The sequence below is a fragment of the Zonotrichia leucophrys genome, chromosome Z, assembly GCF_028769735.1.
Source record: "Zonotrichia leucophrys gambelii isolate GWCS_2022_RI chromosome Z, RI_Zleu_2.0, whole genome shotgun sequence".
NCBI lineage: Eukaryota > Metazoa > Chordata > Aves > Passeriformes > Passerellidae > Zonotrichia > Zonotrichia leucophrys.
The window spans coordinates 50,850,500-50,871,940 of NC_088200.1; the positions used below are offsets into that span (position 1 = coordinate 50,850,500).

The 21,441-nt window shown below is 35.9% G+C and overlaps 1 protein-coding gene across 1 annotated transcript in view; it reads left to right on the forward strand.

Annotated features, from left to right (window-relative positions):
- Positions 1-11,314, forward strand: part of LRRC2 (leucine rich repeat containing 2) — a 63,169-nt gene extending 51,855 nt beyond the window's left edge. The window contains exons 5-8 of the mRNA XM_064736445.1: positions 5,472-5,617; positions 7,719-7,874; positions 9,705-9,841; positions 11,254-11,314. Of these exons, the coding sequence (XP_064592515.1) occupies positions 5,472-5,617; positions 7,719-7,874; positions 9,705-9,841; positions 11,254-11,303 (489 nt within the window). The 3' untranslated portion in view covers positions 11,304-11,314. The remainder of the gene's footprint in view (positions 1-5,471; positions 5,618-7,718; positions 7,875-9,704; positions 9,842-11,253) is intronic.
- The last annotated feature ends 10,127 nt before the right edge of the window (positions 11,315-21,441 follow it).

Sequence of the window (21,441 nt, forward strand, 5' to 3'; positions counted from 1 at the left end):
TTTAACATGAGTAATCAATGTAATTTTATTTTTTGGGACAAAAGACATATTTGGCTTTAGCCCAGGAAATCCTTAATTATGTACCTAATTTCATGCATGTGACTCTTCTGTTGGCTTAGAAAAACTCCTATATTTAGACTTAAATACATAATTCACATTCTTAGGGATTTTAACTGGATGATGATAGTCCTGTCCTCATTACTGTGTAATTCTTCAATCACCTGTGAATGATCAATACCTGACACTTTTGTGAACATTTTATATCTTGCATGTATTTTGTAAATATTGAATAAAACTGATTTCCTCAGTTTTTTGTAGAGTTAATGAAAGATTTATGCATGCAAAAAAACTGCTTTAATAACAAGCAAAGTCCCTTTCTATGAACTTCTAATACTAAGATTTTCGTAGCTATATTTACATTATTAGACACTAAACTTTAGCTTTTTGGATGATGAACAATGAAAGGGGACAATGTTAAGCTTCCAAGTAAATTGTTTGGTATAAGGATAACAGTGTTTGTTGGTGGATTAACTCTACAAAATATTTACGATTTTAGCACTGCAAAATCAGAACGATGCCATCACAGTGAAGGCTGTCTTTCACTTACATTTCTTGGGTATAGCTTACCATGATCTAATCAGTGAGAAATGCCTCTGCCTATTTAACGTGCAGACAACACCATATGCTGAAGTTAACAGCACAGATTTTATTTAACAATCAGTGTGAGGTAGAAAGAAAGAAGTGGAAAAGGCAGAGGGGAAAGAGAGATATAAAGCAGAAGATATTTGCCACCCACGAATCCAGCAGCATCCCGCTGGTCCTTAACCACCCTGGGATTCTTGGTAGTGGGGTTCTTAATGTCTTTCAAAACTCTTATACACTACTTATAAAATTTAGCAAGCAAAGGAATTAATGCTTATTGGCTACACTGTTCTCTTATTCTATTAGTCATGTGATTACCTCACTTGTAATGATTGTAAAGTCTATTCCTTAGTTTTTCTCTTCTTTTGAGTTGGATTTCTTGGGTCAGTGGGCTGTGAGTCAGTGCTCATGATCTTCCCCTGCAGGAATTACCTTTTATCCCGATGGACATAATTTCAGCACAGTTGCTGAGCTGGCTTTCCTTGATCCCATAAATTCTGCATTCTTTGTTGTCATTATCAGTGATAGATTCTTCACCCCAAGCTTTGTTAACCTACCCCAAGAGATAACACTCAGACAATAGCACCATCTTAATCTTATCTCAAGCTGCTGTAGCGGTGGCTTAATTTACCGTCCGAATTCCAGGTATCCGCAGAGGTCTTTCTAGAGGGGCTTCAGTGATTATGGATGCTATCCATACCATAGCTTGGGGTGAACTTTGTCTGACTGGTGATAAGCATATGAGCAGTTGCTTCCTTGCAGAGTTTATGGCAGTGTGAATTTTTTCTGGATGCATTGTCCAGGATGTAGTACCAAATCTCACCTCCACCTGGCCTGGAGTCAGTGCCATCCTGTCACTGATCTCACCTCCACCAGGCCTGCAGTCAGTGCCATCCTGTCACTCCCTTCTGTGCTTATCTCATCTCCTGGCAAAGTCCTTCCCCTTAACAGTGGCCTTAACAGTGCTTGAGACAGACAACTGTGATCTTTAAGGCATTGCACAAGATACAACCGAATGAACTGCTCTTTGATTTCATGTATTTTTGGGCTTCAGAGGGTTTTGACACAAGACACATGAAATTAGTACTCTACTTCTAAGCCATTGGACTGACTGCTGAATGCCTTTGCCTTATCAAGTTTAAGAGTCCAGTTTAGCAATCTGATGGTGAACTGGGCTATAAATATACAACTTTATCTTTGTGAAAGATATATTCTGCCTCTAAAGATTCTTGTACTAAGTTTCTGTAATTGCAGCTTTTATCCATGAATGTCAGTGAGATTAGAGAAGAGTTTACACTTACAGCTTAATGAAAGAAAAGATAGGCACTTGGTTTGAAGTCACCATATCTAAGTGGATGACTATGCAGTTTTCCCCTAGGGTGTTTCTTTTTCATATATATCCTACTGTGTTCAGCATGTTAATAATGAATATCAATCTATGGGAAACAATATATGTGATAGCCTACACTACTGAAGTAGTACAACATTTTCTCTGATGTCTCTTCTGAAATTTCTGGGCAATTTGTAATGCATGGATAGACATTCCTTTGCATATCTTATCGGGTATTGACTTTGATGGGTTGCAGTTTCTATTGTTTACATGTCACTGGACGTTATGGTATTTTAACACAATGTTGCACCTTTTAATGTGTTGATGCTAAGTAGTAGGCAATTAATGGTAAATAAGCATGCAATCTTATGTGCAAATCCCTTTCACAGCAAAAAAGCAGAAGAAAAATAAAACCACACCCTTTAATCAAATAATAGTTCAGTTCAGGACATGTCCTCTTCTTTCAACTGGAGGTTTAACTCCCAGAGAGAAAAAGAGGAGGTGGACCTCTACAATGTTATCTGAAATAATTCTATGAACAAAATTATGAATATAAATGCTGCAGTTTGTTGAAGAAAAGTAACAGGAATGATTAAGCATAAGTACCACAATAAGCCTGTCCAGGTAGCTAGACTATTGAATATGGCTATTTTTTAAAAATGGAACTTGCATAAAGTCTATGTAGTGATTGATTCAAAGTTGCATCATAAAGGAAAATAGTAAAAATTAATGTCAAGCAGAAATGAATGATAACTCAAAAATTATATTGGACCCATGCTTGTTTGTAAATGAAATGTTGCAAAAGGTGCAAAAATCCATCAGTCCTTTAAGAAGAAACAAAATACAGAGTGTTTTCTTCAGAAAATATAATACACAGCTACTATAATTTCCAATGCATCATCATTTATCAAATGCATTTGTTGGTAACATATCATGAAGATATTAAATTAAAAACTCCATTAGAGTTTCAACATACTCTAGAAAATGGACAGCTTTGTTAAATATAACCCTAAAAGTACAAGTACTGAGGGCTTGCAGCATACACAATATAACTTGGCTCCAAGTGTTTTGTGGCATGCTGAGCCAAAATTTGTATTGATTGAGTAGATGGCCTTGTGTTTTGTTTGTACATTTTTATGGGAATACAAACTGCTGAAAGTGTATATTTTAATCTAACCAAGTATTAAAGTATTAAACCAATCTATATACCACACTATTTGAAAAATGAAAGAAACAACTATATTTCTTAAAAAAAGTAATACTGCTATATTAAGATAGCTTGTAATATTTAATTCAATAAAGCAATTTCAGGGAAGTCTAGTTGAAGAAATATAAATTTACCATCTAATCTTAATGTTACCAAGTTATTTCAATGTTATGGGTGACTACATGTAAAAATAAAGTCTTTAGGAACTTGAGTTAACAGTAAAAAAAGTGTATTTTAACATGTATCTGCTGCTCTGTATTTAGAGGTTGTGGCTTTTCTTCTTTGAGGGTGGTTTGAGAATATTTTGGATGGTATTTAAGCTTGTGGGATATTATTTTAGTTCTGTACTTGAAAAATTTTTGGGAGGAGAGTTTGTTGAAATATATGTATCAGCAGCTTTAGTAAGTTATTCTGAGTTTAGAAAAACTTAAAATATTTGCTCAGGATTTGCAATTGTGGTAATAATTTAAAACCACAAAGTTATTTCAATATAAAGATGGTGCCAGTCATTTTCCATACTGTCCTGCTGCTACATTCTAGAAGAGTTGCTGTGCTTTCTGTTTTTCTGGAAAATAGATTCAGTATCTGGAAAATTTACAGGGTACGATGGAATGTTCATTGCTCTTAGTCAGTCCCCAAAATGACAAAATGGTTGGAAAGTAAAAAGTGTAACAATAAAATGTGTTTGCCTGCTCTGAATCTGTGGTGAGACATATCCATGGTAATGACTCACCAGGACTGTTTTAAGACAGTGGTGGTGGGGGGGAGATTTTGAAATGATGCCTTTTACTTCAGGAACTCTGAAGCTATATTATGTTTTTGAAAGATAAACTTCATTGTGTAGTCGTGTGTAATAGGATAGCTTCAGTAAACCTTCCTGAAAATATTTCTCAAGATGATAAAATTCTGCAGCTTATGAGACTGTAACAGGAAAAAAAGAAACAGCAAGCAAATAACACCCAAAAAATCCCAAACCAAACAAGCAACCTACATCCCACAAAAAAACCACAACAAAAACCCCCAACACTAAAAAAAAAAAAAACTCAACAAAAAAACTACCCAAAAACCACCATAAAATCCCACAAAAAGCCTCCATCAAAAAGCCCCTAAAGAAACTAGCTATGTCACAGCACTATGTTGTGAATATGAAGATTTTAAATACCAAGGGTTAAATTAAGATTAAAGTCTACCAGGATTGCAATAACAAGGAGCTGGGATAGATTAGATAAAAAAACTGCAGGTCTTAATTCTTAATAATTAAAAAATAATTGTCAAGGATTCATAATATACTTTATTACTTTATCATTTGTTCATATTTTATCTTTTGCATGTGTTCTGTTCACCTTGGAAGTGATAAATGTGTTTGGTTAGAGGTTTTTTTTTCTATATTCTAAGGTACCTTCAGGTAAAGGCCAAGGAAATTTTTTACTGCTTTTTTTTCTGTATCGTGATCTGTAGAGTTTGATTGTGGTTGTGACTGATGATTAGAACCTCAGAAATACAATTTCTATTCTATAATACTTTTTTTGTTAACATTTACACTCCTTTGACATTCACTTTAGCTAGCTGCATGGTTTTATGAACACGGGTAGAGTGCATAATTGATTCACTACACAGAGAACTCTATTCAGCATATTAATTTCTTTAACAGGTATATTTTACATTTGTACTTAATCTTCATTGCATTTAGTGTTTGTTACATAAAAATAGAATTCTTTTGAAAATTAGTTCAATAAAATATCTAGTGTACTTTATTATATATTTAGTTTGCAGTATGGAAGATGTGTTTTTAAAGATCTTTGAAAAATATTGGACCTAATTATTTGTTGGCTTAAATTGCTAGTTTCATTTTCTAATCATGTGCTAGTAACACACTCTCAGTGAACAGTAGAGTTATAATGAAGGCAATCTTTGTAATTTTGATAGAAATTATCAAATCTTTGTTTTGAGAATGGTAACTTATTAGTTATAAAAATTGTCTTTTATTACCTCAGAACCAACTAATTTTCTGGTTCCAGACCTGTCATCTAAACCTGTAGGGTTTTAAACAATAAAAATTTCATTCAATCCTCTGATGCTGTTGGAAAGTTGATGAACAATTTGGGAGGGTAGGGATTTCTGAATTACTTTTTTATAAAATGATGACTAAGAGACAAGGCTGGAAAATGTCTGAGTAAAAAAAATGAATTCTTATCTTTCTAAGTGCTTTTAGAGGAATAAAAATGCTTGATGAATGAAATGTCTTCTTGTATTTGCAAAAAGTAACTAAAATAAAGCACCACTTCTTTCTAGCTAAGTAACCTGAAACAGCTCACGTATGTGGATGTGTCGGCAAACAAGTTCCATTCTATTCCAATTTGTGTGCTCCGGATGTCTAATTTGCAGTGGTTGGATATTAGCAGCAACAGCCTGAAAGATCTCCCGGAAGACATAGACAGGTAGTTTATGTTTTAATTCAATGACAGGTATAGGAACTCTAAAGTGAATTTAGAAAGTAAAAAGCTTCCAAGGGACACTGTTGATAGAATGTCACATTTGGAATACACATCAAGTATTTTTGCATAAAAATATTTCTGTTATTGATGGACTGGGTCTGAGAGCAAAAGCTAATTTTACTACCTTGTTGGTGAGAGTCAGTTAACAAAACATATTTTTTGCTGCTTTTGTAATAATTTGTCATTTTATCTAGACATTGGTTTTTGGGGAAGTTCACCAGATATACTCTGCTCCAGTTCCAGCACAGGGAATTCACTATATGGAATTGGCAGCAGTAACTCTCAGGAGGGTAGATGGGGAGGAGAAAGTGAACTAAAGCATTTAAGTTACTCAAAGAGCGTGATAAACTTTGTTAGTAAAGAAGAAAAATATTGGTAAAATTCAAAAACCACATTGACAATCCTCCCCTTCTACACTGAAGGGAATACAAATGTATGCACATATACTCAATCTCCCAGTTTAGATAACCACTTTGAATGAGTTTTTAAAAAATCATTCTGATCCCTTTACTAGGACTTGCTAGCCAAGAAGCCACTTTTCTTATCCCTGAGCTTAACTACTCACTCTAGAGTGCTGCAGCAACTTGGTTCATGAAACTTTACCTAGCCTTAAGTGAAAAAACCCAGATATATTACCTAAAGTTTATTAAAAAAATTATTCAAGATTATTTATTTATCTGGGAAAAGAAATTCCTGAGGCAGAATAAACTTCACAGAAAACTCATTCACTCCTAACTTTTACAAGGCCTTTTTTGCTGGGCAAAAAGACTTTTCTGGGACATGGTGTAATCAGAGATTATTCTGACAGCAGCACTGGTCTTAACTTGTGTTAGTAATTCTCAACAAACAACATAAGCTTGCTGTTTTGTCCCAAGGGATCTGACCAGAGATTTGACTAACTTCAAAGAGTTCCTAAGAGGATATTTTTCTTTTAAGGAAGGATACTCTCTCAACTTATAGACCATTTTTTCCCTGGTAACCTATATTCCCTTAGCTTCAAATTATTCCCTTTCTATATTTTATCTTCTCCATTTTGTACTGAGTTTTCAGATTTGATGCTAGAATATAATAATCAGACAATAAAAAATGAGGTTTTCTTTGTTTGACTTTGGGCTCATGTGCATTCAGAAGACTAAAAAATGTCATGACAAACCCTGCATCAGTAAACTAATACTCCTGATTTTAATGCCTGTGGTGTCAAAGAACCTCTGTGAATTATCATTGTCAGTAATACCATTACAACAATCTATGATTAATGAAGATGAGTTGACAGTAAACTGAAGCCTTACTTAATATTTTTACCCGAATTCAAACATACCACACGGGCCTGATAAGCACAGCCTACTAACAGTGTTTTAAGAATGGACCCTTCCAGTCAAATAAGACAAAGTTTTTTCATCAATTTGCTATGCTCTTTGTCTTCTACCTAATATAAAGAACAGAGGCACAGACACAAATTTCTATTGCATTAGGAAAAGCCAGGGGAAATAAAACAAAAGTTCCTCCAAAAAACACTGTCATTAAATTGATTTCATTGGGACAACTTGCAAGAATCTTTTGACGAGGAGCTGGTCTTTCTCCTGCTCCCCACAGTATTAATTACTACTGAAAAACAATACATGGAGATGTACTGCCTACCACAGACATACCTAATTCATAGAAACCAGCATATGGGCAGAAGTGTGACCTGCTGGCCTGTATTTTTCATTAGTTGCAGGATGCACATGGTGAGGCTTTACATCATGTTCTGTCCACATTTTCTGTACGAAAACACAGTAAATTTTGTAACCTTTTATCCTGAGCATGCTTCTGATTACTTGTCAGAGGTATGCTATTAACACTATAGTGCTGACCCAGTACTGAAGATTTGCATTAAAGTTGATGAAATTTTGTGAAAGTAGTGTTTGAGTGACTTTTAAAGACAATGATGTGGCATGCAATTGCTCCTATTATACACAAGATCAAGTCAGTATTACTATCTTGGCTGGATGTTCCTGTTTGAAAGAAATATTTTACATCATCCCTGTCTTTGACATCTTTACAGGTTGGATGAATTGCAGACACTTCTCCTACAGAAAAACAAGTTGACTTATCTTCCGCGAGCTCTTGTCAATATGCCAAAACTCAGTTTGCTAGTTGTCAGTGGGGATGACCTGGTTGAGATACCCACAGCCATCTGTGAGTCAACCACAGGTTTAAAGTAAGTAAAAGCAAGAAAGACAGGGAAATATTCTTAAGAAGATAAGGTAAGATACACCCAGAAGAAATGCTTTCAGCAGAATGTTTCTACAAATTCTGACCCAATTTATATCAGAGTGGTAAAGGAGGCACTGAAAAGATTGAAAATTACAGAGTACCTGCATTTTCATGACTTTCATCTACCAGTTACCCCTATTGTGCATCTCTGTGTCTAAAGTGCTATTCCTGGGTAGACTGGGTCATAGCAGCTCTAACTCTGGAGTTGCAAAACCGTGCTTCAGAGTGGGACCAGTAGCCTGGAATCTAGGTGCTGACAAGCTCCATGATGACAAAAGCATCTTGCTGGGAGAGGGAGATATGGCTAGGAAAATGTTGGGTAAGGTCACGGGTTTAGTAGTTCCTTGCTGTAAAATACCATGTTATTGGTGCATGCAGGATAGGACTAAAAGACCTAAATTGTAGTCTGCAGTTACGGAGACATTGCATTTCTGGAGGCAATGTTCATGTTTTTGATTATGGAACCGTTTCAGATTGAATACTGGATCTGGCTCAGAGTGGAGTTAGCTGTGGGTGAAATTACCTTTCCTCTCTTAGAGCTAGTCCTTGCACTGGTAGCTAGAAAGGTGCTGATAACAAACACATCAGTGTTTTTAGCAGCTGCTGAACAGTGGTGGCACATCGCAAGGCTGTCTCTTCAACTGTCCCCTAAGGAAGCACTGTAGGCTGAGGGTGAGCTGGAGGCTGCGAGGGGACACAGCCAGGACAGCTGGGGACACCCCAGAACAGTTGACTCCAATTGGCCAGTGGGATGTTTCATACCATATGGTGTCATGCTCAGCATGTAAAACTAAAATAAAGGAGAGCGGTGGTGGAGCATGTGTTATTGAATTTTTTGTCTTCCAAAGAAACCAGCTAGATGTACTGAGTCTCTGCTTCCCAGGAAGTGGCTAGACATTACCTGATGAAAAGTAGAGAGTAACATTTTTGCTTTCCTTTTCTTCTATGCATAGGTTTTATTTTCCTCATTAAGCTTATCTACAATTTTTTTTATTTGCTATTGTCCCTTTATTTGCTATTCTGCCTAGTTGAAGAGAGGGGTAGAGAGAGGTGTTTGTTGAGTACCTGGGCCAAACAAGTCAGCTGATCAGAAATTTGCAGCGATTCATTAGAATTTTAGAAACTCATATGATTTGTTGGAACATGTGTTCTTTTGAAAGCAATAACTTTGAATTTTTTTTCCTTTTTGGAGTAAAAATCAGAGATTTTCGGAATGATATGCACTTATTTGCACATGATATAAGTTGTTTATGTAACCACTTAGTTTTTCACACGCAAAATGTAGCTTTACATTATTTTCAGTTCCAAAGTAATGCATGTCCTGTCATGTACTGTAAAAGATGAACAATGCAATAACCAAAAAATGGAGGCACATATTGCAGCTAAAAGATTCTGGCAAAATTCCAGATTGCTAGGAAATATTGTTAGAATTAAGTTCATATTGCTCATTAATAGATGGGGAAATTACAGTGTAGTCAGTCAGAACCTCTGTAATAAAGAACTATACCTGTTATTACAAAGAATGATTTATGTAGATAGATGGCAAAAAGATGAACCTGATCATTTTTATATGGAAAGTGGATTATAGAGAAAGTTCAATTTGAAATCTGTATTTCTATAGTAGATGTATCCTAACTATGCCATAGTGCAAAATTGATGTAATGTTTTTTACATTTCTGCTTCTGGCTCTGGTAGCAATTTCTAAACTGTCATTCATGATGGCAAGTGATGTTCAGCTGCCTGTACATACATTTGCGTGTTAATCTTTGTCTAGATTTGTAAGTCTCAAGGACAGTCCGGTTGAAACAATTGTATGTGAAGACACTGAAGAAATTATAGAAAATGAACGTGAACGTGAGCAAGTTGAGAAAGAGTTTATGAAGGCCTACATTGAAGACCTAAGGGAAAGGGGTATGTGTAAATATGCAGTAAGCTTTCTGCAAATGAAGACATATATTGTGACCATTCATTTTTAAGAGGACAAGCAATGCACCCTTAAACTCTAGTTGTCTTTTATGGTATTAAATAAGACTAATAGTGAAATGCCAAATCTGCTTTGCTTAAAGTTTGGACCCTAATTAACACCTTTGATATTGAACAAATGCATACAAAATTAATTGCGTCAGTATATGCCTTAACCTCAACGGATTGATGGTGTACACAAAGAATATTCTCATTCTCTAGACTTACTTCTCTTGGGATTAGTATTAGTGATTTTGAATTTCTTAAGAACTGCTACTTCTCCTCAAAAAGGATAGTATATATATGAAAGCCTCATTGTATTGGTAGAATATTATTTTACAATATTATCTGCTTCAAGTTACTATCTATTTAAGCACTGTACAATTATAGTAAAATATCTGCTTTTATCTTTATTACTTCTGAAAAGTGAAGTTGCATCTGCAACTTTACATATTTCTTCATGTTGCTGTTCGGTTTTTTATTTACCATCATTGAGAAATACTTGTTTTCTTGAGCATTCTTTAATAAGATTTGTGAGGGAAAAAGGGGAAAGTTTCCTGATACAGAATATGCTATAGGCTCATTTTAATTCCTTAATAGTTTGTTGAAAGGACTTTTTGTGGAATGGATCTTACAGTAGATTTTCATTCCTTGCATTTAATTTGTCTATATAGTGGTCCTGCAAAACCTGTTAAAAGAGAAATATAAAGAAAGAGTGTGACTTCATAATACTTTTCATGTTGTTATGCCAGACTTCTGTTCCTTAACATCTAGAAGTTGATCATATGAATATTCATTCTGTCTATTTCTAAATTGAAGCCTGCTATAAAAGTGCTGGACTCTAAAAATGGTAACAACAGTGGTTAAAATGGAGGGAAGAACACAATGGAGGAAAAAACTTTGGTCATAATTTGACTTTAGAGGCAGCCATAAAATATGTAGTGATGGAGTTGTATCTACAGTCTTAGGAAACGTGGAGGTATGACAGGCTGCCTGAAACCTGCCTTGACCCTGTTGAGCACAGGCCAAGTTTATGCTCTTCTGGGGCAAAGCAGCTCAGGGATACCTTTTTCTTCCTTTCTGGACAGAACTTACTTCCCTGCTTTTTATGAGGAGTTTGGCAATAACTTCTGTATTTCCCACTTCGGAACTTTTGTGCTATAGATAATTCCAATTGCTGCTATTGAAAAACAGACTGTAGAAGGAATATCTTCTATAAAATATGAACCAGCACAGAGATAATTCGTAGAGTACCTTTGAAAGAAGACCAAACCCAGCTGTTTCTGGCTAAGGACTTCATTTATTTGTGCTGGATTACATAGCTGAAGTCTGAGATTTATTTCTTTTTTCTCTTTTTGCAGAGTCTACTCCTTCCTACACTACAAAAGTAATGCTCAGTCTCCAGCTCTGAAGATAAAAAATCCCTAGATCTCTACTGAATATCTAAATAACTCTTTTTATCCACCTGAATAGTAAACACATGAAAATATACATGGCCAGAATGACATCAAAATCATATTGAATTATTTACTTGTTTCTGTAGACTTTTCAAGTAACTACAGATAAAATAAGGAGCAGTAGAACCTTCATAAGCTGCTGTTTCACATTTTAAGTCAACATGTTTCTTTTCAGCTTCCCCACAACAGCCACTAATTTGCATGTAGACCTGCTGAAAGTAAATATTCACTGTAATTAAGTATACACAGGCATAGCTGAAGAATGAAGACATTGTAGGTTGTAGCTGAAACAGTGAAACACAAAACGTGATCTTAGGAAGAGATTTGTTTTTATAAAAGGGGATACACTGATTTAGAAAATGAATGTGATCTATTGTTTTCTTAAGACCAAATACACATTTAAGTATTTAAATATTCAAATGAGAACACACCCTTGGTTTGCATTTATATTCTGTTCTGCAAGAAAATTGTTCTTGGAATTTTCAGTTAAAATAAGTTTAAACAACTTTACATATAGAAACTGTAGCACTTCTCTTTTTATTCAAGTGTACTTAAGCTCTAACCTGTTTTTGCAAATTCAAGTACCAATGTGAAATTTCTGTGGTAAGCAGTCTTATAGCATAGTAGTGTACTAAGTAAGACTTTAAGGCACTAAGCAGTGTCAGCTAATACTATCAGCAAAATGATGATGCAGGTCTTATATTAATGGTTTCAGATCACAGGATTTTGTGGACATTTGTTGGAATTTTCCAAGTAGTGTAAGAATGAGTTTTCTGGTAAAACATTATTTTGCTTGCTATTTAATTATCTGTTTATATACAATTATTTAAGTGTATATAGAGTAGAGTTGCAGAAACCTAGTTTTAAATGTATTTTGTTTAATAAAGCAAAATTTTTAATCTAAAAAACTTGTGACTTTGAGAATTGAGACTCAAATTAGACTCAAATTATAGATTTTAAATCTAAACTTATGAGTGCAGTTAGGTGGGACAATATTTGCATCTTCATTTTTTGTTATGGGTGATCTATTTTCAGTTTTGTGCAGTAGAATGTCACTTAAGTAGCTATATTTAAAACACAAAGCAATGAAGGATATGTTCCTCAGGCTTCCATTTAGAAAAAGAACTTCAGATGTTTTCATTTCAACATTGTAGCATTCAATCTTTTAAAAGAAAAAAAAAAATTAAATAGTGGGTGTGTTATTTCCACTTACAGTCTTCTGCAGTTATATTACTATCAAAATGTAACCCACTCAAAATGGTGTCTAGGTGTTAATGCAGATTTTAAGCAAGTTCTGACCCAGAGGTAAGTTTAAAAAAGTTAAAAAAATTGGCATTGATCTGAAGCAGAATAATAGAATACTTTTTTTTTTTTAATTATTATTATGAAGATATTGAAATAGAAAAAAATAGTGCCAAAATGATCTCAGAGAAATTAGGCTATGTGAAAATATCTTACCAAACTTTCTTTTATTGAAATTATAAATTTACTTTATTAACTATTGATATTGATGTAATAAACTTCTGTAAGACATCTATTCTGATGTTGGTTGAAATGCTATTTCTAGAATTCTCTTCTAGTCTAATATGATCCACTGAAAATTATAGGAATGGAAATCACAAAGGCTGTGTTTATAGAATGGAGATGCAACTACAAAACACTAGGGATGCAAACACAGTTAACAAAACAAAAGTGCCTGTGTAAATTCTACCGTCAGCAGTATTGGATAAATAACAGAAAGTACATTAATAGAGAAATCGTTAGTCCTTAGCATTGCTGCTAATCTTACTCAAATTTTTTTTGCTGTTCACAGATAAGAGTGCTAAAAATAATTTGGAGACAGAAACAAAAAATTAGCATAAAGAAAATCCATGCATTTTTAAGTTCATTGAACAGCATTGTTCACAAGTCCATTTGCTTGTCAATACTTACAAATGCAAGATCACTGTCTAGAAGCAGGATTTTTTAATGAAGCAGGCAAATATAAGGCAGAAGACTAACACTTGTATTCACATATCTGAGTTAGAAACAAAAGGTCTGTTTTTCCATAAAGTAACCATGGGATTACTTAAAAAACACAAATTCTCAATCACCAGCAATCTTTAAGTTCAGGTTAACACATTCCTAAAAAAAATCTGTAACAATTAAGTCATGGAAAATGCAAATACAGGGGTTCCAAATAGTATTCTCCAGCTTGACTTCAGACACCTTTCAATCCAATTATGATGGAATCACATATTGATTTCAATTGGAAGGGACATTCAAGGATCATCTATCCCAATCACTCTCTCATAGGCAGGGACATCTTTCATTAGATCAGGTTTTTCAGAGCCCTGTCCAAGCTGACTGTGAATATTTCCCATGATGAAGCACCCAAAACATCCAGTGACTCACCAATCTTGCCATAAATAATTTCTTCCTTAGATCCCATCTAAAACTAAATCTACCCCATTTCAGTTTCTTACTGAAATGTATCCTTTGTCCTGTCACTTAAAATCCTTTAAAAAATGTCTTTCTCCAATGTTTTCATAAGTCTATTTATATTGAATAGCTGCAATAAGACTTTTCTCCAGGCTGAGCAACCTACACTCTCTTAGCCTTTCCTCAAAGGAGAGGCACTTCAGCTCTTTCCTCAAAGAAGAGAAGTTTCAGTGATTTTTGTAGCCCTTCTCTGGATCTACTCTAACAGGGCTATATCTTGTGCTGAGAATTATGCATACTTCAGGCGGAGTCACAGGAGAGCAGAATAGAGACTCACCTCCCTCGACCTGCTGGCCTTGCTCCTTTTGTTGCAGGATAGGGCTGGTTTTCTGGGCTGCAAGAACATAACTAGCTCATGGTCTATTCTACATTCACTAGAAACCGGCATATGGGCAAGTATCCCCGAGTCCCCCACAACGCTGAAAGCTTTTATTCCTAGCTGTTGTAGAACATTACTTCCTTAAATATTATCCATAGATAAGAAATTTTTTGTCACCATTGTTAACAGAATTTTTAAAATACCTTTGTTTTAAGGGGAAAATGGCGTATGATAGTCTCCATTACACCTAAGACATGCAGTGGGTAATGCCAGCTGCCAGCTGTTCCTGAAATACCTAATTTCAATATAATTCCATTTGAGCCATACTTCTATGTCTTTTGCATATTTATCATATGATATTAAATATAACTTTATATTAGAGTCCTCCACTATAGTAAAAAAATATGCATATCAAAGGTACCTAATTTTGAATTAGATCTAATTGTATTGCTTTTCTACCTGTTTTACTAGCAATTATAATTTAAACTATTATCTTTCCTAAGGAAACAACACTACCAAAGAGAATTCCATTATTGACATGTTTAATACTCTTTCAATTTTTGAAAGTGAATAATTTTATGAATGACAGCAGTTTTGTGTACAATGGCAATTTATGTTATTTACAAACTTCTGATGTCAGGTACTTAGATACCTTAAGGAAAATAATGTGCTTTTTCTTTCGCACTGCATTTTCTACAGCTGCCAAACTACCCCTCCTAAAAGTCAACAGTTTATTCTACTTTACAAGGAGCTGCTATTTCAAAGCAGCAAGACTGGAAGTAATTGAAATGTGTCTTCTAGAATACTCATGGGTTCAATGTGCAAAAGTAAACCAGAAAATCGCATTTAATTTTGCTCCTTTACTTTATTCTGTACTGTGGCCTTGTTTCTAAGGATAGCCAGGAAGACAAATTTATAAGGATAGCAAATAACCTCATATTTAATAAACAAATGTCTAGGAATAACATAGTCTTGCATCAGATATTGGCTTAGTTAATACTGTACAATACATTCTTTTTTTTTTCCCCTCTTGAGCATTTACGAAACATCAGAGCTGATTCACTGTGTTCACTTTCTGCAAAGGAATCACCAAGCAAAATGAAAAATGGAATGGCCTTTTCTTAATGTGGTAGGCTCTAGGTCCTGGTTTGTGGAAGATTTAATAGAATCATAGAATGGCTTGGGTTGGAAAAGACCTTGTAGGTCACCTAGTTTCACTTCTCCCTGCCATGGGTAGGGACAATTTCCACTTGACCTGGTTACTTAAAGCTCTACCCAACCCGACACTGAACACTTTCAGGGATGGGCATCCACAATTTCTCTGTTCCAGTGAGTGATCACACTCTGAGTAAAGAATTTCTTCTAATGTTTAATTTAATTCTAATATAAATTTTTAAATGGGTCCCCATTTGACCTAAAACCATCAGATTGCATAAAAAATAGCTTTCCTTCTTTTTTTAAGTTCCGTTAAGGTTGTGTAAATTTGCTATAGAATCTCACCAAAGTCTTCTGTTCTCTAGACTGCACAAACCCAGCTGTCTCAGCCTGTCGTCATAGAAGATGACCCTCAGCTTTTGTTTATGGCACTCCCAACAGGTCCACATCTTTGTTGTGCTGAAAATCCCAGAGCTGGATGCAGCACTCCATGTAGCATCTCACAAGGACAGGGCAGAGGGAGAAAATCACCTCCTCCAACTTGGGCATTCTGGTTTTGATGCAGCTCAAGACACAGATGTTTTCTCTAGGCTGAGTTCCTACTATTTACTCATGTCCAGCATTTCATTCACAACAACTCCCAAGCCCTCATCAGGATTGCTCTCAACAACTTCATCTGTGCTCACATCTGGGATTACCCTGACCCAGGTGTGCAGCATTCACATTCTCTGAAAAATTCCTTTGCCCAGGATTTTTCTCCTGGGAAGCTCAGAGGCCTCAGAGAAAAAGGAAAACAATTATTGTCTCATTTGCTTCTCCTGTGTGGAATGTGTTTGGAGGTTGTTTACCCATAGGTGATTGCCTCATTGGACTCTGGTGAGAGTTGTTTTGACTCATTGGCCAATTATGTTCAAGCTGTGTTGAGACTCTGGAAAGAGTCACAAGTTTTCATTACTATCTTTTTAGCATTCACTAAGTATCTTTTCTGTATTTTTTAGTATAGTATAATATAGTATTTTTTATTATAATATAGTATTATAAAGTAATAAATTAGCCTTCTAGAAGAGAACATGGAGTCAGATGCATCATTCCTGCCTTCATCGGCCATCCCTGCAAGTACAATATAGGTGCATCACCTTGCACTTGGCCCTGTTGAATCTTGTGAGGTTCTCATGGGCACACTTATCAGGATTGTCCTGGTCCTTCTGGATGGTGTCTCATCCTTCAGGTGTGTCAATTCCACTCAGCCTTGTTTCATCTGCAAACTTGCTGAGGGAGAACTTGATCTCACTCTCTGTGTAATTGACACAGATATTGAAGAGCACAGAGCCCAGAGGAATGTTGCTAGTCATCAGCTCCACCCAGACACTGACTTCAATTCCCTGGATGTGTCTGTCCAGCAAATTCTTACCTACCAAGCAGTCCACCCTTCAAATCCATGTCCAATTCGAAGACAATTGGTCTTCATTTTGGAGATAAGGATGTTGTGTGGAACAGTGTCAGAGGTCATACAGAAGACGACAGATAGATAGACGACATTGATCAGACTTTGCCTGTCAACCATTGCAGTTGCTCATCACAAAAGGCCACCAATTTGGTCAGGCAAAATTTGCCTTTCGTGCTGTGGTTATAGAAAAAAAGGGATGTAGTTTCTGGGATTGTTTAATTCCATACCACCCACATTAATGTGGGGCCTTGGTTCAGATGGGGCCAGAAGCAGAAGAGTTATCGTCCTTAGCTTGAGGGAGCGGGTGTGGAGTGTGCAGGGTCAGCCCAGCTCATCCAACCCCTCTGTGCTACCTGCAGTCCCTGTGCTGGTTGCCTCAGATCACTTTCTTGTCTTTTATGCGCCTTAAAATATTTTCTTGGAGGATTTGCCACATGATCTTCCCAGTCACAGAAGTGAGACCCCTCAGTCATAGAAGTGTGACCCCCCAGTCTGCAGTTCTCTGTGTCTTCTTTTCTCTGCTTTTTAAAAATAGGAGTGATTTTTCCTTTTTTCCAAGTATTGGAGATTTCACCTGATCGCTATGACTCTTCAAATAGGATGGAGAAATGCTTGGCAAGAGCATCACCACTCAGGACCCCAGATGCATGTCGTCAGGTCCTGTGAACTTGTGATTATTCAGCTTCATCAAGTGATCTCAAGCCTGCTTTTCATTGACAGTGGGAGAGAACTCACTCCCCCATCCCACCTAGGTGGGGAGTTTGGGGACTTAAGAGACATAGGATGTCTGGTGGTGGGAGAAGTTTGAAGCAAAGAGCTTTTTGAGTATTACATCCTTCTCCAGATTTCCCTTCTCATCTACCAGAGACAGGAGTACACTGTCCTTGGAATTTATTTTCTGACCTACATACATATAGCCCTTTCTGAGCTGGAGATCTCTTTACTTTTTGGGAGAATCCTTCCCTAATTCCTTGCTGATGATTTATGGGCATTTCCTTGCTGTTTCCTGGAAGAGCTGTTGTTTCCTTGTTCTTCTCTGACATGTGGAAATACCATACTTTGCTGAGTGTGGTTTAAAGCTCTGCCAGGAAGTCCAGCCAGTTTCCCTCCTAGAATGTGCTCATCTCACCCAGTCAGGTGAGCCGCATTGACTGTCAGCTATTTCTCAAGGATGCATCCTAGATCATAGAACCAAAACCCCCAGCATGGCACCAGCCATGCAGTCAACCATTCTCTTGACCCATTCATTTTCTTTCCAGGTCCCCAGTCTCCAGCTAGGGGTATAGAGGAGAACACTAGCCACGATTCTGATCCCTTCAACATCTTTCTGAAGGATGTGAAGCCCCTTTTCATACTTTGTGAACTCCTTGTTGCAGTCTAATTTGGCCCTGTGTGGAAAAGTAGGAGTGCATGGTAGTCCTCTGGTTTTACCAGGTGTGGCAGTCTCTTTGTGACCTTGGGAATGTGAGCCCCCAGTAGACAGCAAACCTGTCTAGAGAGGTCCAGATGGCAAATGGGTACTTCAGCAACTCTCAGTGAGAAGTCAGCAATTACCAACAATGTACATGCTTTTTTGGTGTCACTTTCTGCACAGATTAGCACCTGCTTCATAATGGATGGGAGGAGGTTGGGAAATAAGGGTTTTTCTCCTGATTTTGAGACCTCATTTGAACTAGTCCTCATAAATAGAACTGTAACTCAGCATAACTCCAGTTCTGTACTTCTAGAGTAACTACTATACACTGAGCAATTCAGGAAGAGTCTCCTCTCTTTTCAACAGCTGAATCTGCTACTTGGGCTGATTCCAGCTGTGACTACATTCTTTACTGCAGTTTGCTCTCTTCTTCACTTCACTGGTCCATTAACAGTTCTGGTATTGCTGAGTGTAAATAGGCCATTTGCATGGTGTTTTCATTATCTGCTGACTGTCATTAATATGAAAGGATCATTACTGTCTCTTGCTACTCCCTGGAACTTTCTGTTTTCTTGGCAGCTGCAACATAACTACTCAAGGTTCAGCAAAATCTTAGTAAAGATGCTTTTTATATCTAAAATGCAATTGTATCTTAAACATATTGCCTTGGCTATGTTCAGAGTTTCTATTTTTCATTAATACTTCTAACCTTTTCCTAAAATCAACAGTGACATTTATAAAATAATGAAATTAGCTGTCAAATCCTGGTGAATAAATCTATAAAGAAGATTATAATATTAGAGAACTGAAAATCAGTTTTAGTCTATACAAGAGCAATATTTGAGTTCAAATTTACATATACAGCATTGCATTTTCTTTTTCATTTGTTGCATAGGTTCAGACAATTTGTAGCACAGTCGCCCTTTGAGCCTGTGTATTAGGTAATGACATAAAATAATTCATTTGCAAAAAACAATTTGTTATATTGTAGGGCTCTAAATTGATAGAATATTATTCAGAGTTTCATTCTTATTCAATGTTTGCTGATTTCAAAATTGTATCTATTTAACTTTTGGTATCTATTTAACTTTTTATCAAGATAAATATTTGCAAATAAGTTGATCCCAAGCTTGTGGTGCTGCCCTGGCCCCAGAGAAGTATGCCAGGTCATCTGTTTGCTCTGAGGGCATTCAGAGAAGGTGAGTTCTGTGGTCTATTGCCCACTTCAGGAACTACTACTGGTAACACTTGATAAAAACAGGCAACTCAAGGAGATTAAGCTGTTATTTAAAAAAAGAAAAGAAAAAAAATAAGTATGGTTTTGTTTTTACATTTCAAAGGGGTCTGTATTGCCAGCTTTACTTTCTCTATAGCTAAGAAGGCTGTCTGTTAAAGAACACGTTGGCATATCATGGTACCTCATGATTCAGGAATGAAAGTATAAAGAAAGCAATAGTATTTTAATTGCATTAAAGTGATCTTTGATGACACCTTGATATGGGTAAAAAATATATATCTGCTTTTATGCTATAAGTACACCTTGCATATGTTAGATAGTCTTCCTATAGAAAAGTTTCTGCGCAGATGTCGTCCCATGGTTCCCTTCCCCCTTTGGACTAGCTGAAGAATATATTTTATTAAGCCAAAATACTTAGCGCTTTCAGTTTCAGAATAATTGAGAAAAGACTTCAGGATTCTGTTTCAGATTTCTCTTTCCCCTCCCCTCAGAAACTATGTTTAAAATCAAATCAGAAATAAGAGTAGCTCTGAGAAGCTCAGGTCAATAAGTAAAATAGTTTTAAATATACAATGCCAAGTGAAGGTAGGAAAAGTTTCAGATGAAATCTCTGAAGTTACCAGTAAGGTATCTTTGTCAGAGTTTGACAGTAATTTCTTTTTCTAGTGTGTGTTAGCATAATTTATTCTTCATATTTCTTTCGGCCCCCCCAAAGAACTCATGTGGATTAAATTTTTTTGGGGTATTTTATTTCTAGTAAATTCTCTGTTTGACTGTTTCTACTATCACAAAGGGGTTTAGTAAAGCATTTCCTCTGAAATAAATGTTCACCAAACTACAGCCTTGCCTCATTAGCAACCAGCTTGTGGAGAAATTGTAGGTTATCCATTATAGATTAGAGTTGTTGGCTCCTGACATTTTCTGATCCATTTAAAATCAATGTAGCAGATACACATGGGAAGTGCTGCTGTGAACTATCAGAGTAACAGTTGTAAGTGGCACCTCTGTAATATTGGAATAGGAATGAACTCTGGAAAAAAATCCTGCCAGCCATGTTTGTAATACTTAAGTATTGCATTAATACTTCAGTATTGCATTAAGCATTGCATTTTACATGCAATCTTCTGGGAAGATTGCTCTTTGCAGTTACTAATTTCAACAGCTTTCATATCTGGCTTCCTCAAAAGCTCCCAGTGAATTCTTTATAATATATTTCTATATTTTATTTGAAAACCATATAGACACAAATATCAGAAACAAAGAAAACCCAAGACATAAACACTGACTGAGAATTCATTGATCATTCCGTTACTTATTTTGGAGAGAGATAAACATTTCTGGACAGGCTTTCTATTACAATTTTTAATTTAATCAAAACATATAGATTATTTAAAGGGAAAAATGTGACTATTATTGTGTTTTCAACATTAAAAAAATAAATTTAAGTCTTTAATTATTTCTTCAGTATCAAGGGTCAACTGATTGGAAGGAAGCAATGATGTGAATACACTTTGAAATATGGTTCAATGTCTTACTGCAATCCAAACTGGAAGACTCAGCTTTTTTTAAGGCCTTCCAGTTTCATGGCATTTTTCTCCTATTTAATTTTCTAAATTTCTAGGAGGCAATATAAGTTATTTTCAGGATAAATGGTGTGAATGGAGGAACAGGCTTGAGGCTTTAGGAAAGACAAAGTCCAAAAATGTTGCAAAACAGATTTCTCTAGGTGTTTCTAAATTAAATGAGTAGTCTTCTATTGTCTGAGAGGCATGACTGTAGACTTGAGAATTTTGGAAATGTTTTAATTTATATTGCTGCATGGATCTTAAGCTTCAAAGTTTTCACTTGTTTTTTGGTCAGTTGTTGTTGTATGTGACTGCAATTTAGAGAGAGAATAGTTGCATGCTACATGAGAGAGGAGTTTTGAAAAGTATCAGAAATGTGCATTTTCAGCCAGGAATACCTTTTAATTTAAAATGTATTGTGACTTCTCTTTCCCCTCTGTTAATGTTACAGTATATAAACAGGTCTATTCTTCC